The sequence below is a fragment of the Nicotiana attenuata genome, chromosome 11, assembly GCF_001879085.1.
Source record: "Nicotiana attenuata strain UT chromosome 11, NIATTr2, whole genome shotgun sequence".
NCBI lineage: Eukaryota > Viridiplantae > Streptophyta > Magnoliopsida > Solanales > Solanaceae > Nicotiana > Nicotiana attenuata.
The window spans coordinates 27,469,775-27,496,874 of NC_031999.1; the positions used below are offsets into that span (position 1 = coordinate 27,469,775).

Sequence of the window (27,100 nt, forward strand, 5' to 3'; positions counted from 1 at the left end):
CTATAAATCCTTCAAGTAATAATCTCTAAGAGAATATGCTTTTCAATAAATATATTTCGAATATATTTCCTCCAAATAAGTACCTTCTAAGTAAGCATCTTTCGAATATAATTCTTTCGAGTAAAGGTCACCTTGTGACACCTCATTTCATAATCATAAACAATATAGGTCTCAACCCAATTTCATATTTTCACGGCACCTCGTGACCATATTTGTATCACAACCGCACGGACAACTCACGTGCCATTAAATAAAATCATAATATCTTCCCCGGCACCTTGTGCCCACATATTTCTGTCTCACATTGCACAACAATATTCTCATGTTACTCAGTTCATAAGTTCCACAACCCAATACAATTAAGAATGTTCAAGGAGTCTCATTCACTTAACATAAAGTCGAGTACAGCTTCCAACCCAATTAGGAAATCAACAAGAAAAGTTGGAGTTATTTTTTTGAAATCATTTGAGAAAGAAAATACCCTTTTCAATTAAAGTACAATACCGAATGAATCATTACCTTTAATACGAGAAATCAATAAATCAAAACATAGTAGAAATTCCTTTTTAAGTAAAGTACAACCTCAAACGGTTTAAGGAAAGTTTAGTTGAGAAATCAATTGAGTTAAAAATGTAAAAATTGTTGAAATTTGGAGTATTGAACATATATAAAAAAAATAAGGCGAGGCATTATAAACACTATGGATTCCAACACAAAGGATCACAACAGTAAAGGGATTTAAACAGTTAATACACTTAAATTGTTAATAACAAGTAAAAATAGGAGAGAGAAAACATGCTTCGGAGGATAAAAGGTAAAAACAGAATATCAAGAGAATTATAAAGGAAATAAAATCCAACCACTAACAAGAATAAGGAAAACAAAGGCAGATTTCACTTTCTTTTCACCTCTTGTTGCAGGCGTGCAACCCGATCCCATTTCCTGTATCTCGTGGCAGGCGTGCCACCCGCTCCCATTTCATGTATCTCGTGGTAGGCGTACCACCCGCTCCCATTTTATTATATCTCGTGGTAGGCGTACCACCCGCTCCCATTTCATTTATCTTGTGGTAGGCATACCACCCGCTCCCATTTCAATTATCTTGTGGTAGGCGTACCACCCGCTCCCATTTCAATTATCTTGTGGTAGACGTACCACCCGCTCCCATTTCAAACCAACAAAAATCACAAAGAATCCCGGCAAGGGAACAAGAGCAATATAACAACATCCCGAATATTTCAATAGTATCCTGGCAAGGGAACAATAATATCAAAACAATAACATCCCGGCAAGGGAACGATAATATTTCAATAATATCCCGGCAAGGGAACAATAATATTTCAATAATATCCTGGCAAGGGAACAATAATATCAAAACAATAACATCCCGGCAAGGGAACAATAATATTTCAATAATATTCCGACAAGGGAACAATAATATTTCTATAATATCCCGGCAAGGGAACAATAATATCAAAACAATAATAACATATGAAGCGCAATAAACCACAACGGAGTCATAACAATTATAATACAAGACTCACGGGCATGCTTGACACCAACGTATAGATACTCGTCACCATGCCTATACGTCGTACTCCACAATTAACATGTAACAAATAAGACACAACTCCTAATCCCTCAAGCTAAGGTTAGACCAAACACTTACCTCGCTTTGCAACCAATTCAAAATTCCAACAAGCCTTTGCCTCGCGAATTCGTGCTCGAAATTCTCAAATCTAGTCATAAATAATTCGATTTAGTCAATAAAAATTATAGGAATTAATTCCATATGAATTTCTACATTTTCCATTAAAAATCCAAAATTTCACTCAAAATCGCCTGTGGGGCCCACGTCTCGGAATCCGACGAAACTCATAAAATCCGACAAAACATTCAGCCACGAGTCCAACCATACCAAAATAACAAAATTCCGATATCGGATTGACTTTCAAATCTTAAATTTTCGTTTTTGGAAAATTTGGCTAAAAATCTGATTTTTCTTCCATAAATTCATGGATTCATGATGTAAATAAGTATGCAATCATGAAATATAATCAATATATGATAAGGAACACTTACCCCAATGTTTTCACGTGAAAATCGCCCAAGAACCGAGCTCCAAAAATTCCAAAACGAAATGGCAAAGTGACTAATTTTTGTGATTAAATGTTTCTGCCCATCCGTCACTAAAGCCATTTTCGTCACTAAAAGTCGTCACTAAAAGTATACTAGAAACAGCTTTACCAGCCTTATTCAGTTGATCATAACTTTCTGTACAAATGTTCAATTGCTGAACGGTTTAATGTTCTGACAACTAGAATGCAAGGGCTACAACATTCATGTTTTGCATATTTTCAGATTCCTTATAGATTTCGAAATATAAGCTTCCAAAGTAGCCTCCTCGCATCAAACATTTTTGGAAGAATTCCAAAACAGCTTTACCAACCCTTATTCAATCGCTCATAACTTTCTGTACAAATATCACAATAATTAATGGTTTAGCTTTCTGGAAACTAGGATGCAAGGGCTACAACTTTCATGTTTTGTAAATGTACAGATTCCTTATGTATATTGAGATATAAGCTTCCGAAATAGGCTCCACGATTGCACAGTTGCTGTCCAAGACAGCTTCTGCAGCAGAAAATTCCAGCAGCCCTTTTTGTCCGATTTCCATTCCGTTAACCTTTCGAAATCCACCCGAGGCCCTCGGAACCTTAACCAATTATACCAGCATGTCCCAAAATACAATACGAACTTAATCAAGGCTTCAAACCATGTCAAACAACACCGACATTACGAATCGCACATCGAATTGAATGATGTGTTTTCAAATCTTCCAACTTCAATATTTTTGCGCCGAAACATATCAAATCAATCCGGAATGACTTCAAATCTTGCACACAAGTCATAAATGACATAATGGAGCTGTTCCAATTTTCAGAATCGGATTCCGACCCCGATATCAAAAAGTCAACTCTCGGTCAAACTTTTCCAAAAATCTTCTATTTTCCAACTTTCGCCAAAATGCGCCGAATTGTTCTTCGGACTTCCAAATCCAAATCCGAACATGCTCCTAAGTCCAAAATCACGATATGGAACTACTGGAATGGTCAAAACTTGGATCCGGGTTCGTTTGCTCAAAATGTTGACCGAAGTCAACTTAGTTGAGTTTTAAAGCTCTAATTCATAATTTAATCCATTTTTCATACAAAAACCTTCCAGAAAATTATACGGATTGCGCACGCAAGTCAAGGAATTATTGATGGCGCTTTTCAAGGTCATAAAACATCGAGATGATTATTTAATTTAAAGATGATATTTTGGGTCATCACATTCTCCACCTCTAAAACAAACGTTCGTCCTCGAACGTACTAAGAATTATTCTGAGGCTTCCAAATTGATGATTTTACTTTTACACGTATACTCGCGGTTGATCCCATATTACCGCATTCGATATAAGTCCGACAATAACATTTGAATTGAGATCATTTCCTTTATCCATATTTGTAAACTTTAAGACCAAATTTCTTACACTCAAATCATTTCTAGAAAGGTCCGATTTTCATGTCAACACACGATATTAGTCTCGACTGGCTATAGCAACTCGTACCTACGCACCCATCAAATATAGGGTATTACATTCTCCCCCACTTAGAGTCATTCGTCCTTAAATGAGAAGTAGAGTCCGTCTCCAAACACATAACGTAACTTATCTCTTTCTTTGCACATCTAAATATCCCAATTTTTTTTCTAACTCCCAAATTTTTCAGAAATTTCGGCGGAGTCTCCCCTGTAATTGTGTCTATCCACCTGCCAGAGTAACACCAAAACAACTCCTAATAACACATCCACAACTCAACAAATCACCATAATGTATTTATCAATAACACCAATCTCCGCATCACAAGCGTGACACTATCATAAAGATATTTCGACATGAAACACATCATATGTATGACCTTAACCACATCTCTGGTTTTAATAGTGGTACATAATCGATTACAAAATTGCCAATTAACTTCATGTTAATAAATTCTTGTTTCAAGCTTTCACTTTACTAACAACGTAGCATGAAGACCTCATAATTACTTACCCAAATTAACGCCACCCGGGCACTCACCTTGTAGGCTAAACTCAATAGTTAAAATACAAATTTAGCAAATTATGCCCAGAGATATTCATATGGGAAATTTTTTCAAATAAGCCTCATAGGCATGAATCCCTATAAGTACTATAGTACAAATTTCTAATTTCACAAGGGAGAATTTTAAACACATAAATTTTTCACCACAAGGACCTCGTCCTTATATAACATCCACCGCAGCTTGTAGCTGGTTTAAATATTTCATATCATATAAAAATGTGAGGATCTCGTCCTCAGCTCTGAATCACAAGTATTTTGCACATTATGCCAACTAAAATTTTTCATTTCCTTTCTTCCTTCTTTCAACTAATTTCCGTCAAACAAAATCACACATATAATGAACCCTCATACCGGTAGGGCATATAATTCACAATTGAAATTAATTATTTAGAAATTACATCAAACTCACCAAAATGATTAACAAAAGTCACTTTTGGGCTCACAACTATTTTTTTTTGTGACCAACACATAATGATAGACATAGTTATCTCCATATAATCTCCCAACAGGAGTATTCACATAAGTAAATTTAAGATTACGAAGCCCACTCATGAGTAGAGCATATTAGGAGGACTTGCCTCGATACTCATAACCGAATCAAGTTAAGGAAATTGATCCTTTATAATAACTCGAGATCGTACTTGTAACGACACCATCTGGTGTAGCGACCTCAGCTATACCATAGCAAATATATCAATGGGTCAGGCCTCCACCTCTTAGGCGCCATCTACCAGCTTTTCCTCCACCCCTAGTTGGTAGTGTATGTAAAGTAGTAACTGTAATGGAGTACGTGGCACGTGTGCTCTGATGGAAAAGATTTCTCCCATGTCTGGGACAATTTCTCATGATGTTCCTAGTATCATCATATTCATAACAACCAATCTGCGGTCCAACTTCTCTTACTGAGCCTGTGCCGGATAACTAGGATAACCATTGTAGGAATCCCATGCCACTGGTACATTAAAAGATGACTGCCCCACGCGAGTGTTGTGATTAACTTAAGCACTACGAGTATACTGAATATGTTTCCATGACCCCGTTGATACTGAAATGTAAAATTATTAAGGATGCGGGAATATCTCAAGTCTCATCATAATCCCATTCAAATCTCAGCTCTTAATCATGTACAAGTTTTGGAAAATCTTTCAATACCACATAAATACATCTCAGGCCAAAATTGACATAACACATGACCCCGCAATTTGATCGTTGATAGTGGACTCCCCTCACTTGGCACGAAGCCATAGGTCACAACATCCGATAATCCACAATGTTAACCTTCACAGCTCATATAAGTCAACCAGACGCCAGGGCCCATTGCACCCCTACATGATTCACTGGGTGATCTCTCAATACTTCCGCATCTTCAATCTTGGCAACACGTGGTAACAATGATTGAGCAATCCTGGCTCCCTTATAACCCCTTTGTGGTATCACTTACCATTGGCGCATAGTTATTACCGAGTGCGTAATTTCATACACGAGTGGATGTAAAACAACATAAGTTATATAATTCAAGTTGAATAAACGCCGCACGATAAGGAATGAAAGAAGTGAGGTTATCCTAATAGTTCTGTAGCCTCTCGAAGATAAGTACAGACGTCTCCGTACCGATCCGCAAGACTCTACTAAACTCGCTTATGACTTGTAGCACCTATGAACCTAGAGCTCTGATACCAACTTGTCACGACCCAAAAATCCCTCCAAAGAAGTCGTGATGGCACCTAGTCTCTAAACTAGGTAAGCCTAACATTAACTGAAATAACATTGATATTTATTAACTTTTAATTAAATTACTCTAAACAAATTATAATTTTCAAAACCCGGTAGTACAAGTCATAAGCTCTATAGAATTTTTTTGTCTCTACCATTTCTAAACACAACCGTAAGGAAATAAGTACAGTAGTGAGAATATAAAATAAGAAGGTGAGTCAAACTTCTTGTCTACTGCCTTGGTGTCTGCTTCAACCCATAAAGACTCTTATTCAATTTGCACACCATGTGTTTCTTTCCAGCTACTTCAAATCCTTCTCGCTGCTCCATATAAATCCCCTCTTCCAAATTTCCACGAAGAAATGTAGTTTTCACGTCCAACTGCTCCACTTCAAGATCTAGGCTAGCTGCTAAGCTCAAATTATTTGAATAAAAGTCATTTTGACAACATGTGAAAAAATTTCATCAAAATCTTTGTGTTCAAAGTCTTTTACCACCAATCGAGCTTTGTATCTAACCAACTTGCCATTTCCATCTTTCTTGAGTTTAAAGACCCATTTCTATTTGAGTGGTCTTTTACCTTTTGGAAATTCAACCAGCTTGTACGTGCTATTTTTCGGTAGAGATTCCATCTCTTCTTGCATGGCTTTCATCTGTTGGTTCTTTTCTGAATGGGACAGCACCTCCTTAAGACTTTCTGGCTCCCTCACATCACTGATGAGGACATACTTTGTGGAAGGGTATTGCATGATTCTACCCTTGGCCTTTTTGATCTCCTTAGAGGTTGAGGTTGTTGTTCTCCCTGAGTGGGGTGCTCCACTTGCTCGACATCATCATCAAGTTACTCCCCCGCTCAATAACCTCATCAGGTTGCCCCCTGCTCGACAACCTCGTCAGTCATACTTTCTGTACTTTTGAGATAGTTAGAAGTAGAAGGAATGGTAACAAGGTTAGGGATTATACCATTCTTGGCTTTCTCTGACTGGTCATCCGCAGTTCCAACTTCACTTTCTCGGAAGACTATATCTCTGCTTCTGATGACCTTCTTTTATACAAGATTCCACAATCTCTATCCGAACTCTTCATCTCCATATCCGATGAATATGCAAGGAACATATTTATCATCCAGCTTTGTTCTCTCCTCCTTTGGTACATGTGCAAAAGCTCTACAACCGAACACCTTCAGATGTGAGTAGGACACCTCCTTGTTAGTCCAATCTCTCTCTGGGATGTCAAACTCTAATGGAACTGATGGACTCCTATTGATCAGGTAACATGCTGTTTGAACTGCTTCACCCTAGAATGCTTAGGCAGTTTAGCCATTCTGAGCATGCTTCTCACCTTCTCAACAATGGTGCGATTCATTTTCTCAGCTACACCATTGTGTTGTGGGGTTCCAGGAACTGTCTTTTCATGTCTGATCCCATGACTCGAACAATACTCTTGAAATTCTCTTGAACTGTACTCACCTCCATTGTCACTTCGAAAACGCTTTAGCTTTCGACCTGTCTCTCCGTTTCTACCATAGCATGAAACTTTTGGAAAACTTGAAACACCTGAACTTTGACTTTCAAGATATAAACCCACAATTTTCGTGAAGCATCATCAATAAAAGTAACAAAATATTTGTTATCGCCCATCGATTCAATTTTCATTGGACCACAAACATCATAATACACCAAATCAAGTGTATTCAATTTTCTTTCAGACGATATCTAAAATGAGACTCTATGATGCTTACCAAATAAACAGTAGTCACAAGGTTTTACCGTTGTACCTTTGGCAAAAAAGATGAGTGATTTCCTGACAAGAATCTACAATCCCTTCTCGCTCATATGCCTCATTTTTTGGTGCCACAAATCTGCAAAAATCTTATCTTGTACGACTTTCAATTCACCTCGGCATATTTCTGCATTTGTCGTGTACAACGTGCCACGAGCAATTCCATTTGCAATCACCAATGATCCCTTGGTGAGTCTCCACTTTTGATTTGCAAAATAGTTCTCGTATTCATCTCGTTCCCGAGATTAAGTTCATCCTCAATCAAGTACATGCTGCACGTCCTTTAGAACCAATGTGCATCCGACATTTGTCTTGATACAAATGTCACCGATCCTCCCAATCTTTGAGTAACTCGTGTTACCCATTCTCACAGTGCTGAAATCACCCGCTACATATCTGCAAAAAAATTCTCTTACCCATGTGGCGTGGTAAGATGCCGTTGTGTCAACCATCCATTCCGACTCTGGACCTGCCAAGTGCATGCATTCCTCTTCCTCATTGAGAACAACATTAACATTATTTTGCACCATGGCAGTTGTGTTGTCGTCATTCTTCTGGCTACTGCTTTCACCTTTGCCCTTCCTTAGATTTGGGCAATCTCTTTTGGAGTGACCCGGTTGATTGCAATTGTAGCAATTTATGACTTTTGATTTGGATCGGTTCTTGGACTTCCCACGACCTCCGGATCTATCATAGTTGCTCGAACTCTTTTGGTAACTCCTGCCTCTACCTTTTGTGATGACAGTCTGTCCTTGATTTTCTGACTTCTTTCTCATCTTCTCATTGAGTAGAAGAGCCGATGTGACGTCTTTCAACTCAATAGTGGTTTTACTGTGCAGGATGGCTGTTGCCAAATTATTGTACGAAGATGGCAATGAGTTCAAGAGCAAGATGACTTTATCCTCTTCCTTGATCTTTACTTCGAGGTTGGCAAGCTGCGTGATTAGTCCATTAAACATATTTAAATGTGACAAAAAATTTGTACCTTCACCCATATGTAGGGCGTATAGTTGCTTCTTCAGGTACAATTTATTTGTCATCGTTTTGGACATGTATAGGCTTTCCAACTTTGTCCAAATGCTACATGCAGTATCTTCATCAATAATGTTATTTACTACATCATCTGATAAGTGCAACCTGATTGCACTAGCAGCCTTTTCATCCAAGTCAGCCCAATCCTCAGCTTTCATGGTATCAGGTTTCTTGATATCACTGTCTAATACCTTGTGTAATCCTTGTTGGATGAGCAGAGCCCTCATCCTTCTTTGCCATGTTGAGAAACCACTATCTCCGTTGAACTTTACTACCTCATAGTTTACTTCGAATATTTTATTTTTTCACCGAGTATAGTACTACAGACCGTGAACAATATTTCTGTGAACGAGCAGAACCCGTGCTCTGATACCAATTATTGGGAATAAACTCCCACAGAAAATAATATTTACGGTAATAACAACAGAACAATATTGTAGTAACGAGATACAATAATCAACAAGAATGAAAGAACAATAAGGACACAAAGATTTTAACTTGAAAAGCCCTTCTGAACAAGGAAAAAATTCACGGGCCCGAGAGGAGCAAAGTAATCCACTATAACGAGGAATTTTATGCTCCGTAGACCCGAGTAAATACTCCAAGAACCACTACACACTCAAAAAAAAAACCTCTATTGAGATTCATACATCACTACAACACCGCTCACACTTTATTTTTTTCCCTACGTACTACTATTTCCTATCTCACATTGTTTACGAGATTTCTTCTTCTTTGTCTTCGAATGAGAACCCAAAGGCTCCTATTTATAGGAGTGTCTGCTAAGAACTTCAACCAATCAGAATTGGTTTGCCTATTATTTGCAATTGCAAATTGCATCTGCCAACTTGCTCTTCAAAGGTAAGTTGTCACCGCCCAAAACAAGATTTGGTGTCTGATTTCTCTTTTTTATTTTCTTTTTCTATTGGGGCTGGACCCCCATCAATTGATACTAGTTGTTGGGGATAAACCCCCAATTGAAATAATATTCACAGCAATAACAGCAGAACAATAACGTAGTACCAAAAGACAGTAATCAACAAGAATAAAGAGAACAACAAGTACACAAAAGATTTTAATGTGGAAAATCTTTCTGAATAAGAGAAAAAATCACGAGCTCGAGAGGAGCAAAGTAATCCACTATAATGAGGAATTTTACACTCCGTAGTCCCGAGTAAATACTCCGGGATCCACTACAGACTCAAAAGAAATAACCCTATATTGAAATTCCCACCCCACTACAATATTGCTCACTCTCTATTTTTCCTTACAGACTATTTTTCTAACTCTGAAATGCTTGAAGCTTCGTTGCTTCTGTGTGTTCAAAATGAGAGCCGAAGCTCTCTTTATATAGGTGAGAGCACCACCCTTTAGACCAATCATAATGAAGGGTTGGTTTCAATTTGCATTGCAAATTGTCATTCTGACTCCCACCATTTGCCAAATCCAATTTGGCATCTTGCAAATTCCTTTTTTTTTTTTTTCTGTTTCATTATGGGAATGGACACCACGGGAATATGAAAATGAAATTTGTGAATGCAAAAGCGGTGGAGGAAGAAGAGTATGAGGGGGAAGGTGGTAAGATTGGGCCATTTAGGTATCTGATACACTTTCATATGAAGAAATTGTGGATGATGCTAAAATTAGAGAAACTGGAATTCAAGAACATAGGAGGAAGGTGCTATGGTGGGGGCAGAAATGATATAAAATTTACAAAATAGAATAAAGATATGAGAACTACTACCTTTACAACGTAGGAGTAAGGTTTGCATGTACAGTACCCTCCCCAGACCCGACTTGTGAGATTTCACTGGATTTTTTATTTTTGTAGAAAGATACGAGAACACTTAAAAGATGACTTTAACAAGGCAGAGCAAACAAATCTTTCATATGTCAATGTAAAGACAAAAAAAGAAGTTGCAACTTTCCCCATTTTATATGATATTTTAGTACTGAAACTAATATACTTTAATAATTATTATTTTAAAGAAAATATTGAAGATTTGTGAATTGTTGGCTACTTGTCATGTCAGCTGTAGTAGAACATGCATCTGCTAGCTTCATGGTTTACCAATCCTAAAGTTGATGGCTTATTTAGTTGACAAAAAAAGATTCCTGAACAAGTTAGCTGGGGCAGAATTGAACCTTGGAGTACAAATCTTTGGAGGGGATGATATGAGTTGAATGTTGACATTAATGTAGCAGAAAGATGTGGTTGAATTAAAGATCTGTGAAAACAAAGGCTCATGGTGGGTAGTACTATTATAAAGAAATAGTTTCGTTCCTCTAAAGCAACAAATGATGCAAAGAGAAGGACCATCACTTATAGAAGCAATGCAATTTAAAGAAACATGCATGCACTCTCAAATAGTAAGATGATGATTCAAGCTGAGCAGTCACTGCATTGAATCTAACTTTAAAAGAGAAAAAATAAGGTAGAGTAGATATATTGTATTATGACTCTTCTTTAGGTGCATTCTAGTCTTCTCTTAACTGTTCCCTTGTTTCTTCTTCTCTGTTTTGCAACGACTCCTCTTTACTACTCCCTCCGTTTTAATTTATGTGAACCTGTTTGACTGGGCACGGAGTTTAAGAAAAAATGAAGACTTTTGGAATTTGTGGTCCTAAACAAGTTAAAAAGGGAACCAAAGTGTTTGTGTGGTTATAAAAGCTTCTCATTAAGGGTAGAATTGTAAGTTTAAGCTAAATTGTTTCTATATTTAGAAAGGGTTCATTCTTTTTGGAACGCACCAAAAAAGGAAATAGGTTCATATAAACTGGAACGGAGGGAGTAATATTTTGTTGCCCTTTTTAATTTGCTTCTTTTTACATTAGTCTACGGATGTTGCATGTAAAATAGATTGGTAGAAGAAAGACAGAAGTGATGGAGATTGTTTCTGACTCTAACACAAGTGATGCTGATAATCAAATCCAAACTAGGGATTCTATGGTTAATCCTTTATCTGGAAATAGTGCCAATAAAAATCTAGAAGATTTCGTCTTGGGCCTCGATGATGACTTGGCCATAATCAAGCAAAGACTGACTGGACAGGAAAAGGCTCTTGAAATTGTCACGATAACTGGTACGGGTGGTATTGGCAAAACAACACTCGCCAAACAAGCTTATGATTGTCTTGAAATCAAGCAACGCTTTGATATTCGTGCTTGGGTTACAATATCTCAAGATTTCGAAGAAGAGATATGTTGTTAGCTGGTTTACATTGTATATCGAAGCAAACAAATATTGTCTATGGAAAAGGTTACGGTGAAAAGGGTGATGATGAGTTGATAGATAACATCAATGACGAAGTGACAGTGACTTAGTCAACATGCTGCAGAAAAAGTTAAAGGATTATGACGAAAGTCAATTATCTGAAATTGGTGCAAAAAAACTTAAAGGGTCGACGGTACCTTGTTGTTATTGATGATATTTGGATTACGGATGCTTGGGATTGGATACAAGGGGTATTTCCTAAGAGGTTGGAAGAAGTGGCAAAAGATTATCTGGCCGATCTTATCAGCAGAAACTTGATAATGGTTAATAAGAGGAGATTGACTGGTGAGACAAAAACATGCGGAGTTGATGATCGTCTGCATGAATTTTGTTTGATTGAAGCTAAAAAGACAAATTTCATGCATGTTGTGAGACGTGGTTTCTATAGCAGCAGCACTGCTTATGAAACTAGTGATTCTAGTGTTCAAAGCTTCAGTTTTCGTACTAAATTAAGCTCATCTAAATATGTGCACCAGATCTTTATACTTTTTTGGTGAATTTATAACTTCTCCAAAATCTAGCGTACATTTCAAACTTCTCAAGGTACTAGCCATCTTCCGTCATGATATGTTCTCTTCATTCCCAATTGATCAGATAACAAATTTAGTTAATCTGAGATATCTTGCAGTTGCCTCCCACGGTGATCCTCCAGAATCAATCTCAAAGCAGAGGAAGTTGCAAACTTTAATATTTACCAACTTAATGGGATTTGCAAACTTACCGGTGAAGATATGGAAGCTAACAGATTTGAGGCATATCCGTGTGAAGGGATGCAGTTACTTGTGTAGTCCAAGTACCGCAGGACTTCATAGAACAAAGATGTCAAATCTTGAGGAATTTTCTACTCTATGTTTCTCCAGGTGTACAAATGAAATCTTCTCTGCCATTCCCAATTTAAAGAGATTGAGTATTCGTCAAACTTATTCAGAAAGTCTAAAATGTGCTCTCAGGAACACCGACAGTGATTGCTTCAAACTTAAAACGTTGGGAGGCTAGCAGTGATTGCTTCCCTATGCTACAAAGCCTGCTCCTCAAGGATTGCACTGAACTGGAAAAACATTCCAGAGGATTTTGTAAATAGTTGTTCGTTGGAGTCAATTGAGTTATATGATTGCAGCACTTCTGCTGATCATTCTGCAAGAAGCATTGCACAAGAGAAACAAGAGATGGAAGGAAATGATAGCCTCAAGGTCCACGTCAATAAAACTCGCGGTAAGTGTTTTGACCAATCTGTAAAATTCATCAATCTTTACATGTATTAATATCTTTGTTAGATTTTTACATCCTTGAAGAATAATCTTTCATCCTGCAGGGAGCTGAAGCTTATTTTGAAGAGCAATGGGATGATATCTTCAAAATACAAAATCTCTTCTTGTCTTTGAAAATTAAAGTCATTCTTTTTGTGTTGTAATCATTCCTATTCCTTGTATTCGTTGTGCGTTTGGAATAAAGACATGCAGTACATGTCTCATCCATTTCAGATCCAGTATTTTGTAATAAGCTCTGCAGAATGATAACTGTGAAAACACTCTAATATTGCTGCTAATGAGCACTAAAATTGATTAATTATGTAAAAGTATTTCAGGGATGTGACACTCAGTACTACTGGACGATAGTCGATACCCCTCGTTTTGGAGCTCATTTTCATTTGGCTTAGTACATACTTTACTCCTCCAACTTGTACAGAAATTCCCTTTCACACACTTATTCTTTGTGGTCATCCTTTTACACATCTTAATTTACAAGATCGGTTTACTGGTGCATTTGGTTATATATTTTGGCAGTTCTTAGAAAGAAGTTCTGCTGGTATTTATGGCTTTTGCTACTGGTCTTAATCAGGTTTACCAGTGTCATGTGCAGTTTTGGTTTGAAGTTGTTTTTTCTGCTGAAGGTGTGAAGTCCTTTAGCTGATGTGTTGCAACTAAAGACGTAGTTTTGATCGTTGCAGACCTTTTTTTATGGCTGCTGAAGTGTATAGTTTGAAGCTGAGAGATTATCTAATGTAGTGGAGATTATCTTCACTTGGGTGATCTCTCTCCTTTGATGGTTGAGGAGTTGAAGAGAGAGATTAGAAATGCAGTCAATGAAGAAAATGTGATACTAGAAATCATGGAGTGTCAAAACTACGTCGTAAAAGAAGGCGACATGAATGGGCCCTACTAAAGTGTGTAAGGGTGCAATAATTGACCTATACCCATATGGGCATAATATGCTAGGACCCAAACACCACTAGATTCATTCTTCCAAACACGTGAACTATAGAAAAAGACTTGCCTTTGGACATTTCTCATGACTATTCAAGACCTAATAAGAGCAGTGTTGTCAAAGGCGTGCTTAAGACTTAAAGCGAGGCTCAAAACATGTTGAGCGTTTTCGCTTTGGGAACGCTTCAGTGTCGCGGCAAGGCTCTAAGCCATACTTTTCCTTGTCAATGCGTGTAATCCTAACAAGGCGACACTAAATAATTGATATTTCATTTTATTGTAACTTTTTTCAATTTATTCATGCTTATAATTATTGGTTTTGGACGGTATATACATATTTTTACTTTTTCTCCAATTGCACCTTTTTTCATTAATGCCCCCACTTTATTTGCGCTTTGCGCTTAAAGCCCCAACAGACCTTACAGTTTTTTTTCCTTCATTTAAACTTCTTTAATAGGAAAAGAGAACAAAGTGGAATTTTTCGGCGTGGATATGAATTAGTCGGGCTTCAAAGCGGATAAAAAAAAGAGAGGAGAGAACACGTTCGAATGGTCACTAGGCATCTTTTCAAGTTTCAAGAATGGACATAGTTCACCTTCCAGTTCCATTTTGTTTGTGAGATCAGGTCTTATGATTTCTCAAATTCTCTTTTTATTAACAACAATCTGCAGCAGCGTTGATTTTGATTTCCAATCTGCAAAAGCGTTCAACTGTTTCGTTCCAGCTAATTATAGGTAAGCATTTGATGAGGCTTAGAACTCTTCATTAGCTCTTTCTTTCCTGTTCTCTAAACTGATGTTTTATTCAATGTAGAAAGCAAATTACATAGAGATGGCTTATGTTGCTGTGATTTCTCTCGTACAAACTCTGAAGCAACTCCCGCAACTAAATCCGCCATGGATAAGTGATGAAGCAGAAATAATAGTGCACTCTCTCCTTTCTAGTCTTGAATATTTCCAAGACTTTCTTAAGAAGAGAAGTCAGCACACTGAAAAGGATGAAGAGTCGGAGAGAGAGATTAAAAGTGTAGTGAATGAAATAGAAGATGTGATTGAACTAAATATTAATGAAACAATGGAAAGAAAGGCATTTGACGAAACCTTGTCTCCACTTGTAGAAAAAATAGATGCTCTGAAGAGGAACATGAAACAAAGTGGTTTTGCTACAAGTGAAGTTCAAGGCTATGGTGAGGATTGCAAACAGGTGCTTCCTTTCCTGGTCATTCATCTACATATGTTGCAAAACTCAATCCAGATAATATTGTCGTCGGTCTTGAAGATGACCTCATGAGAATCAAGAGAAGATTAATAGGGGGCCTGTCTGATCGCGATATTATCCCCATTTTGGGAATGGGGGGATAGGAAAAACCACCCTTGCCAAAAAGGCATTTGATGATCCAGAAATCAGGCATCGCTTTGACATCCATGTTTGGGTCACAGTATCTCAAGAATACCAAATTAGAGACTTGTTGTTAGGTGTTCTTTCTAGTCCTACAAATGATATCAAAGAAGTGTCTGATAATCAGTTGATGGATATGATATACAAAAAGTTTAAGGGTCGGAGGTATCTTGTGGTAATGGATGATATTTGGAGTAATGATGTCTGGGATCTTATGACAAGAACTTTTCCAGACGACAACAATGGGAGTCGAATTATTTTGACTAGTCGGCTTAAAGATCTGGCTATTCATGCTGACCCTGACAGCATTCCTCATGAGATAAGCCTCTTGAATTTAGATCAAAGTTGGAAGTTACTTCATGAGAAGGTGTTTGGGGCAGAACATGAGGTTTGTCCTACTGAACTAAAGGATATCGGTAAGCAAATAGCACAAAAATGCCAAGGACTACCTTTAGCTCTTCTAGTGGTTGCGGGGCATCTCTCTAAAATTGCTAGAACACGAGAAAGTTGGGAACGTGTTGCCAAAAGTGTAAGTAAAGTTGTTGCTCATGAATCAGATATATGTCTAGGAGTGCTTGCTCTGAGTTACAATTACTTACCTAATCATCTTAAACCATGTTTCCTTTATATGGGAGTTTTCCCAGAAGATAGTGAGGTTAACGTTGAGACATTGATCAACTTATGGGTTTCTGAGGGTTTTCTATTGGAAGAATTTGTGGGAAAAGATTGTTTGGAGGATCTTGTTAGTAGGAATCTGATAATGGTTAGAAAGCGGAGATTTGATGGCGAGGGGAAAACATGTGGCGTCCATGATCTGATTCGTGACTTGATTTTAAGAGAAGCTAAGAAGGAGAAGTTCATACAGGTTAATAGAACTCGAGAAGCCACCAAGTCTTGGGCAAAAAAGCTTCATGTTTGTCGCTACAGCTTCCATTCGTACATATATCAGGATGATCGCTGGCAGTCATCATCCAGTGTTCTCACCCGAACTGTGCACTTCTTCCATGGATTAGAAACACCTTCTATACAAGTTCCTCTTTTGACGCGCTTCAAACTGCTAAGAGTGTTGGCTATCCTTAGTGTTACGTTTCAAAATTTCCTACTAGAGATAACAAAATTAGTACAACTCAGATACCTTCAATTCACTTGTCATGATGATATTCACTGGTCAGTGTCAGCGCTTTATAATCTGCAAACGTTCATTCTCGGTCACCTAGTTGAAGGGTTATCACCTCCAACTCTACCTCCGGGAATTTGGCTAATGAAAAATTTACGACATCTTCATGTCAGTGACTTCTTTTCTTTTCCTATTCCATCAAACAAGCTACAATATCTGGAGGGACTTTCATGCCTAGCTTTGTCCAGCTGTACTTCTGAATTATTTTCTGCTATCCCAAATCTTAAGAAGCTAAAAGTTATTGGAAATTATCTGATGGAAATGATGGGAGAGCGCCTAAGTAGCCTTTCCTGTTTAAAAGAACTTGAAATGTTGAAGTTCAAGGGCGACGGGCTACAACTTTCCCGAATCTCAAGTAAGTATGCTTTGCCTATATCGCTGAAGAGCTTGACGCTAAGTCATACTTATTTACCATGGGAAGACATGGCGAATATTGTAACGTTGCCAAACCTCGAAGTGCTTAAAATTAAATACCATGGATTTGATGGCGATGTATGGAGATTAAATGATGAAGAGACTTTCAATCAACTGAAGTTCCTACTAATCAGTTGGACAGATCTGAAGCAATGGGAAGCTGGTAGTGTTAACTTCCCAAAGCTGCAACGCCTACTTCTGGAAAGATGCATGAACTTGGAGGAAATTCCTCAAGACTTTGGCGAAATCTGTACGTTGAAGTCAATAGAGTTAAACGGTTGCAGTATATCTGCTGCAAAATCCGCCGAAGCAATTCGAGAAGAGCAAGAGAGCATGGGGAATGATTGCCTCAATGTCGTCATCTATAATCATCGGTAAGACTCATTCTGTCTCAAATTATTGCTCCCTAATCAGTTTATAGTTTAAAATTAAAAGAACAAAGTCAAAGAAGTCCCCAACCCACTAAATATATTAGATATCCTATATAAGTTGCAATCTGATGAGAATGTGCTGGCCTTTGATGTCTCTTCTCTGTTCCTTATATTGACTAAGGATCTACCGTTGCCGTGGGCCGTGTTGCTAGTTATTGCTTTTTATTTTTGTAATCTTCTTACAAGCTAAACATTAATGACTGGAAGATGTGTTCTGATGGTGTATTTCATATTAGATGCTTCTGTACTCTGTTCTGCAGTCTTGAAGAGTTTCATTTTCCTTACTTGAAGAGATCCATATGTCATAATAGTCTGATTTATTCATTTACTTGGACAAACAATCATATTACTAACAAAAGAAAAAGTTTGAAGTTTCCTCTTTATTGGACCAACAGTCCTTGTTACTAGTAGTTATCAGTTTGCTCCTAGCATTTATCTATTTAGTTTAGATGTTTGCATTTATCTTCTAGATTAGATGATATCATAGTTAGTTCTTCAGAGTTATCTATTTGGTTTAGATAGGATTCTTCAGTTATTTGGTTTACATGAACTCTAGAAAGGTGGTTGCTGTAACTTGTATGTAAACTCATTTATGCATTCCATAAGAGATACAGTTTTCCATCATCTATTCAAGTGTTCATATGGTATCTGAGCCTATACAACTCTAACGAGCACGATCCTATTTTTTTTCCAAGCACCAAATCCGCCAATGACGAAAGATGAAAACAATTCCAGAGTTATCAATGGTGACAACACTACTGGTACCAACACCATAGTTCAATTCAACCCCACTTCCAACTGCCAATCAAACTTAACGGCAGTCACAATTTTTCCAATTGGAAAGCTCAGTTCTCCATGCTTCTGCATGGACATGACCTCTATGGTCACCTTGATGGATCTACCCCGACTCCCAACCCGAGCACCACTTTTGGCACCAACACGACCCCCAACCCTGCTTATACACTTTGGTTCCGTCAGGATCAACTTATTCAAAACGCCCTTATGGCATCTATTGATCCTACCATTGCCTCCACAGTTGTTGCTGCCAACACATAGAAACAGGCTTGGGACTCTTTGCATAATGCTTATGCAAACAAGTCCCAAACTCGGATCTTTAGTCTTCGTGATCAACTTGCCCGAATCACCATAGACTCCCTCCTTATTACTGAATACCTTCAACGTATTCGGTCCCTTTCGGATGAACTAGCCACTGTTGGTGCCCCTGTTACTAACTCCGAACTCATTGTCAAAATCCTTAGTGGACTTGGCCCTGAGTTTCGCGAGATCTCGGCTGCTATACGTGCATGTGACACCACAGTAACCTATGAAGAACTGTATCAGAAGCTGCTTGACCATGAGCTCTTTCTCCGTCATGAGGAGGTTAAGAAAATGCAGAGCCCAATCACTGCTGAGGTGGCCACTCGCAACAAACCAACCAATAATTCCAACAACCGCAACAATCGTCGTCAGAACAATAATGGTACGCCTACTCAGAATCCTCTGGAATGGCGCCAGAATGCTCGCTCCAATCCGCCAGCTCAGTGGCAAGCCCCGACTAACAATAATTTCACTAGTGCTATCCGGTGTCAGCTGTGCAACAAAATTGGCCACATTGCAAGTGTCTGCAGATCTAAATCTCACAATCACTTTGAGGCTAAAGCTAATTATGCTTGCGGTTTCACCTCTACTGCCAACCCATGGATTATGGATTCTGGAGCTACTCATCATCTCATAACAGAGCCACACAATTTACAGGAATATCATGACAATTAGAATGTTTCTATGGGTGATGGTAACAAAATTCCCATAACTCATGCTGGTTCAACTCAGTTAAAAGCATCAAATAATATTTTTCATCTAACTCACACTCTATGTGCTCCTGATATCAAACGTAAACTTATATTTGTCTCCAAATTTTGCCAAGATAATCTAACATCTATCAAATTTTTTCCTTTTGATTTTTTTGTGATGGATCTGAAAACTCGAGTACCACTGGTGCGAGGCCGGAAACACGGATTGTATGAGTGGCCCAAGTCATATCCACCACCACCTCCGCAAGCTCACATTACCTCTACCACGGCTTCTATGACCATATGGCATCGAAGACTAGGTCATCCACATTTCAGAGTTCTTAGTATATCTTGAATAAATTTTCGCTTCCATTCTCTGAGCGAGGCAAGTCTCTTTTTGTAATTCTTTTTCATCTAATAATTCCCATCAGAACCATTTAGTCAGTTGAGTTTGACAAGTTTCAAACCTCTTCAAATAATTTTTAGTGATTTATGGGACCCTCTCCAGTTCTATCCATTGACAAAAAATTATATTATTGCTTGTTTGTTGATCAGTACAAGCGGTATACATGGTTGTACACTTTAAAAAATAAAAGTGAGGTCAAAGAGCTTTTTCAAAAATTCCACCCTCTAATGGAAAAGCACTTCGATACCAAAATTTTATCACTTTATACTAATGGTGGAGGGGAGTATAAAAGTCTTGACTCTTATCTCGCCTTTCACGGTATCGAGCATCTTTCTACACCACCTTATACCCCTCAAAGGGTAGCTCTTGCAGAGAGACGCCATCGCCATATTATTGAAAGTGCAAGAACGCTACTTTATGAGGCATCTCTTCCATCAAGTTTTTGGTCATTCGCGTGTCAACATGCTGTTTATTTAATCAATCGTCTTCCCACCTCACTTTTAAATAACCAGTCCCCATTTCAAAATTATTTGGTGAAATACCCAATTATGATGCTCTTAAAATTTTTGGTTGTCTATGCTATCCTTGACTCAAACCTTATTCTAAAAATATACTTGAACCCAGGTCTACTCCATGTGCTTATCTCGGTTTCTCTGTAACCCATCATTGCCACCAATATTATGATCCCGTGTCATCAAAAATTTATTTATCTCGTGATGTGCAACTTTTTAAAAATATTTTTCCCTTCAAAATTTTATTTTTAAATATTGCACTTAAATCACATAAATTGGAATGGGACAAAATCACAAATAAAGAAAATCCAAAACCCACCTCTCACTTTCCCTTATTTTTAGAATTACCCCAACTCATTATAAACCCCACACAAAATAAAATTAGTAAAATTGAACCCACTCCTAATACGGCAGAATCCCTCCCCAACATCCTTCATCTCCTAATGAAACTCCAGCTACAAATCAATCACCCCCACACGAGATTCCTGGCATATTACCAGTGGTACAAGTAGATTTGGGATCTTCACACACTCCTACCTCATGTATGTCTCTATCTCTTCCTACTCTATCTCCTCTTGATACTTCCCCCTATTCTAGTCCATCCCCATCGCAGTCATCTTCTGCCAGACCTCTTCTACCCTCTAAACTATCTATAAATTTACCTCATACATCAACCAAATCCATCCCAACCTCTTCGCCACCACTGTTCCTGTATCAATGGCGCACCCCGAGTCTCAAATCAACTAATTCGATGGCCCCCCACCTACCACCATTGTTCCTCCCGTTGAGCACCAACCAGAACCACCCCTGCCGCACAATCTTTCTTCTCCCAGTCGCATAGTTACTTACTCACAGAATAACATTCAAAAACCAAAAATGATTTTTGACTATGTCGCTCACTTGAAACCTGCACTCGTACCCCACACTTTCAAACAAGCCCAAAAACATCCGGAGTGGAGAGCAGCAATGCAAAATGAATTTGATGCTTTACTGAATAACCACACTAGGGAACTTGTTCCAAATGATTCCTCTAAGAATGTTGTTTCATGTAAGTGGCTTTTCAGGATTAAGAGGAAAGCGGATGGTTCTGTTGATCGCTAGAAAGCAAGACTGGTTGCGAAGGGATTTACTCAGAGGTCGGGTGTTGACTTTCACTCTACTTTCAGTCCAGTGGTCAAACCCACTACTGTGCGAATCATACTTGATGTTGCCCTTCGTTTTCACTGGCCCTTTCGTCAGCTCGATGTCAACAATGCATTTCTCCAAGGTGACCTTGAAGTAGAGGTCTACATGACGCAACCTCCGGGTTTTGCTTGTGGTAATAATCCGATTCATATTTGTAAGTTGTGTAAGGAAATTTATTGCTTAAAGCAAGCAACTCGGGCTTGGTATAATGCACTCAAAGGCCATCTCTCCTACATGGGATTTGTCAAGACTGAATCTGACAACTCCCTATTCACTCGGCATAGCAACGCTGGTTTCATGTTTATTTCGGTATATGTTGATGATATTATAGTCAATGGTAGAAAATTTATCACTGTGAATGAGGTCATAACTTCCCTTGCCTCTCGTTTTTCAATTAAAAATTTGGGAAATCTTAATTATTTTCTTAGTGTTGAGGTGATTCGGAGTTTTGATGATATTATTCTATCTCAAGCTAATTATGTCAATGAGATCCTGAATGATGAGTTGATGGCTGATTGTAAGAGGCTAACTCACCAATGAGTGCCTCTGCGTTGCTAAAACTCAATGATGGGGCTCCGCTAACAGATGCGACTCGCTATCTTCGAGTCTTAGGAAGACTTTAATATTTATCTTTTACAAGGCCGGATATTTCATATGCTGTCAATAAATTGTCCCAGTTTATGCAATCACCATCTAAGCTTCATTGGAAATATGTGAAACGTTTTCTCAGGTACCTTTGTGGTACAATTTAGTTTGGCCTACGTGTGTCCCCGAATGTTGATTTCAATCTGCACATGTATTTTGATGCCGATTGGGCTGGAGATCTCACTGACAGATCCGCCGCGTCTGTCTATATTCTGTTCCTTGACCGAAACCCCATCAGTTGGTCTTCAAAAAAGCCAAAAGCTGTCGCTCGCTCATCAACTGAAGCCGAAAATAGAGCTGTTGCCAATGCTCTTGCCGAACTGTTATGGGTGAGAAACTTACTACTTGAGATGCGAATTCCTATCAGAGATACCCCTACAATCTACTGTGACAACATTGGTGTCACTTATCTAAGCGAGAATCCGGGCCTTCATAGTCGCATGAAGCATGTCGAGGTAGACTTTCATTTTGTGCGCAACCATGTTGAACGAAAGGCTGTTCGAGTTGTTCATGTGCATTCAGCTGACCAACTAGCTGATACGCTCACTAAAGCACTTGCCAAACCAGCCTTTGATCGCAATCTGTTCAAGTTAGGCTTAGTGACAAATAGTCTAACTTGAGGGGGCGTATTGGACCAACAGTCCTTATTACTAGTAGTTATCAGTTTGTTCCTAGCATTTATCTCTTTAGTTTAGATTGCATTTATCTTCTAGATTAGATGATATCATAGTTAGTCTTCAGAGTTATCTATTTGGTTTAGATAGGATTCTTTAGTTATTTGGTTTACATGAAACTCTAGAAAGGTGGTTGTTGTAATTTATATTTAAACTCATTTATGCATTCAATAAGAGATACAGTTTTCCTATCATCTATTCAACTGTTCATACTCTTTAGTTAAATATGGATAAGATATAATTGTATACCTGAAAAGTTGGCAATGGTGATGGGGTCGATTATCGCGGTCGTGTTAGCTACCTAATGTTGGAGCACTGAGAAGCTGGCGAAGTTAACTTCTCAAGTTGCAATGCCTATTTCTGAAAGACGCTTATAGTTGGAGGAAATACCGAAAGACATTCGGGAAATTTGTACCTTGGAGTCAATAGAGTTGCTTCATTACTCAATTTTCGCTGCAAAAAGAAATTCAAGAAGAGCAAGAGATCATAGGGAATGACTGCCGTCTGTGGGACCAATCCCAATTAAAATAAAAAGAATAAAAATGATTGGATGAAATGGGTGGCAATAGTAGTCTCACAACTTGGTCTTGCAACAAGTTACAGAATCGTTTTAGATGGCAACTTGCAAAGCAACTTGCAATGGAATGAACCATTCTGATTGGTTCAAATGTTGGCAAGTTCTCCTTAAATAGGAGCTTATTTCTCTCATTCAGACACACCAAAATCAGAGAGTGCAATAGAGCGTAGAGAGAGTAATCCACAGATTGTAGTCTGTGAGATAAATAGTGAGTGGGAGTAATATTGTAGTGAGGTGTTTAAAATAAAGAGTGTTATTTCTTTCGAAGTTGTAGTAGTCTCTTGACACTACTAAGTTGTAATATTATAGTGGTAATATTGTTCCGCTGGGGTATTGTATTTTATCCCGTTAAATTATTTGGTGTCGTTGTCACTCTCTTGTGTTATTGTTATTTACTGTGGATATTATTCCTAGGCGGGATATTATTTATTTTTATTCCCAACAACGTGGTATCAGAGCCATGGAGAATAATAGTCCACTGTCTTTTTAGTATCCCCGTCTCACAAAAGATAATTAAGAGAAATGGTGTCTGCGTATGAAAGCCATTCTTGGCTCCCAGGATGTGTGGGAAATCGTAGATAGAGGGTATTCAAAACCCGATAATGAGGAAGATCTGCCTCAAAATGAAAAAGATGTCTTGGCAAAGACAAGGAAGAAGGATCAACAAGCCCTCACGCTAATCCACCAATGTTTGGATAATGCCATGTTTGAGAAGGTGGCAGATGCTACCACCTCAAAGGAAGCTTGGGAGATTTTACAAAATTCTCTTCAAGGAGTTGACAAGGTGAGGAAGGTAAAACTTCAAACTCTAAGGGCTGATTTTGAAGTTTTAAAAATGAAAGAATCCGAATGCATTTCGGATTACTGTTCAAAAGTGAAGGCTGTTGTGAATCAATTAAGAAGATACGGGGAGGACATAGAAGATGTCCGTGTGGTAGAAAAGATCCTTCGCACTTTAACACCTAAATTCGATTTTGTGGTGTGTGATATTGAAGAGTCTAAAGATTTAGACTCAATGATGGTGGAGCAATTGGAGGGTTCTTTACAGGCACATGAAGAAAATATCAAGAGGAGACAAGAAGTGCCACTGGAGAAACTTCTTAAAACTCAGGCATCCTTTAAGGATTATGGGGGTGAAAGAAGCTATCGAGGGAATGGCCGAGGAAGAGGCCGTGGCGGTCATGGACGAGGAAGAAGTAATGGTAACAACTTCAACAATGAAGTTAAAATCCACCAAGCATTCAGAGGTCGTGGTCGTGGACAAAGAGGAGGAAGAGGACGTGGCTACTACCAAGAAAATAATGGACAAAGGTATGACAAATCAAAAATTGAGTGTTATAATTGTCATAAATTTGGCCATTACTCTTGGGAATGTCGTAGAAATGTTGAAGAGAAAGCTAACCTTGTTGACGACAAGAAAGAAGAAGATGAGTCAACGTTATTGTTGGCACTCAAGGAAGAAGATAGAGATAATTGCAGCTCGTGGTACTTGGACAATGGAGCAAGCATCATATGTGTGGATGCAAAGAAAAGTTTGTGGAGATCAATAAAACGGTTAAAGGTAATTTGTCCTTTGGAGATACCTCAAAGATTCAAATCGAAGGGATAGATACGATTCTGATCTCCTGTAAAGATGGTAGTCACAAGCTAATTCAAGATGTTTATTATATGCCAAAATTAAAAAGTAATAATTTGAGTTTGGGCCAACTTCTTGAAAAGGAATATGACATCCACATGAAAAATATGCATCTTTGGCTTAGAGATTCAAGTGGAATCCTAATTGCTAAAGTGCATATGGCAAAGAATAGATTATTTTCTCTGAATCTTAAAACAATTGATGCAAAATGTTTGAAGGCTAATGTGCAAGATGAATTATGATGTTGGCACATGCGATTTGGGCACTTAAATTTTGAAGCGCTCAAATCAATGGGAGAAAAGAACATGGTACATGGGATACCATCAATCAACCATCCAAATCAACTGTGTGAAGCTTGTCTTCTTGGAAAACATGCAAGGAGGAGTTTTCCAAAGGAGGCCATGTCAAGATCAACCAAGCCGCTCCAGCTTGTTCACACTGATGTGTGTGGACCAATCAATCCACCTTCATTTGGTAAAAGTAGATACTTTCTGCTTTTTATTGATGACTTTAGTAGAAAGACTTGGGTCTTTTTCTTGAACAAAAAATCTGAAGCTTTTGCTGCTTTTAAAAATTTCAAAGTACTTGTGGAGAAAGAAAGTGGCTATGAAATTAAAGCTCTAAGGTCCGATAGAGGAGGCGAATTCACTTCAAACGAATTTAATGACTTTTGTCAGTCTCATGGAATTCGTCGCCCTCTAACGGTACCTTATTCACCCCAACAAAATGGAGTTGCAGAGAGAAAGAATCGAACGATTCTTAATATGGCTCGATGTATGTTGAAAGCTAAAAGTATGCCCAAGGAATTTTGGGCCGAAGCTGTTTCTTGTGCAGTTTATTTGAACAACAGGTCTCCAACAAGAAATGTTAGAGATCAAACCCCTCAAGAAGCATGGAGTGGAAGAAAGCCAAGTGTTAAACATTTGAGAATCTTTGGGAGCATAGCCTATGCTCATGTGCCACATCAAGGGAGAGCAAAGCTTGACGATCGAAGTGTCAAGCATGTGTTTGTTGGCTATGATACGAGTTCAAAAGGATACAAGTTATACAACCCAAGCAGTGGTAAGGTGGTGGTAAGTCGCGATGTTGAATTTGATGAGGAATTGGCATGGGATTGGGAAGCTCAGGAAGAAACTTCATATGATTTTCTTCCATACTTTGGTGATGAAGAAGACCCAGAGACCGTGGAACCTGTGCAGGATACAACTCCACCTCCTTCTCCAACCAATGTTGCATCTCCCTCTTCTCAAGAAAGTTCAAATGAACAGCCGCAAAGGACAAAGAGCATTCATGAGCTCTATGAGGACACATAAGAAGTTACTAATTTTGATTTTTTATGTTGTCTCTTTGCTGACAGTGAACCAATGAACTTTGATGAAGCTGTTACAAACAAAAAGTGGAGACAAGCCATGGAGGAGGAGATTGAGTCAATAGAGAAGAACAACACCTGGGAGTTAACAACTCTTCCCAAGGGTCATCGAGCAATTGGAGTGAAATGGGTATACAAAATAAAGAAGAATGCTGATGGAGATGTGAAGAAATACAAGGCACGACTTGTGGCTAAAGGCTATAAGCAAAGGCAAGGCATTGACTATGAAGAGGTCTATGCACCTGTTGCCCGCATGGAGACGATTCGTTTGCTGATCTCTTTGGCAGTGCAAATGAAGTGGAAGATCCATCAGCTAGATGTCAAGTCAGCCTTCTTGAATGGCTATCTTGAAGAAGAAGTCTATGTTGAACAACCATTGGGCTTCGTGGTCAAAAACTATGAAGATAAAGTGTTGCGGTTGAAGAAAGCTTTATATGGATTAAAGCAAGCCCCACGAGCATGGAATAGTTGCATCGACAAGTATTTTCAAGACAATGGGTTTACTCGTTGTCTCCATGAATATGCTCTTTACCTTAAAGTTCATACTAATGGAGATATCTTGCTTGTTTGTTTTTATGTTGATGATCTTATTTTCACGGGCAATAACCCAAGTTTGTTTGAAGCTTTTAAGAAAGATATGTCCCGTGAGTTCGAGATGACGGACGTAGGGCTCATGTCATACTACTTGGGCCTAGAAGTGAAGCAGATGGAGGATGGAATTTTTATCTCTCAAG

At 38.4% G+C, this 27,100-nt stretch overlaps 2 protein-coding genes across 2 annotated transcripts; both read left to right on the forward strand.

Annotated features, from left to right (window-relative positions):
- On the forward strand, positions 13,761 to 17,519 carry LOC109234777 (putative late blight resistance protein homolog R1B-16). The gene is made up of 3 exons (XM_019400837.1): positions 13,761 to 13,787; positions 14,966 to 15,355; positions 15,495 to 17,519. Exons 1-3 carry the CDS (start codon positions 13,761 to 13,763, stop codon positions 17,517 to 17,519), a joined length of 2,442 nt encoding a protein of 813 aa, XP_019256382.1.
- LOC109234778 lies at positions 18,282 to 19,345 on the forward strand. The gene is made up of 2 exons (XM_019400838.1): positions 18,282 to 18,545; positions 18,629 to 19,345. The coding sequence occupies exons 1-2, from the start codon at positions 18,282 to 18,284 to the stop codon at positions 19,343 to 19,345; spliced, it is 981 nt and encodes a 326-aa protein (XP_019256383.1).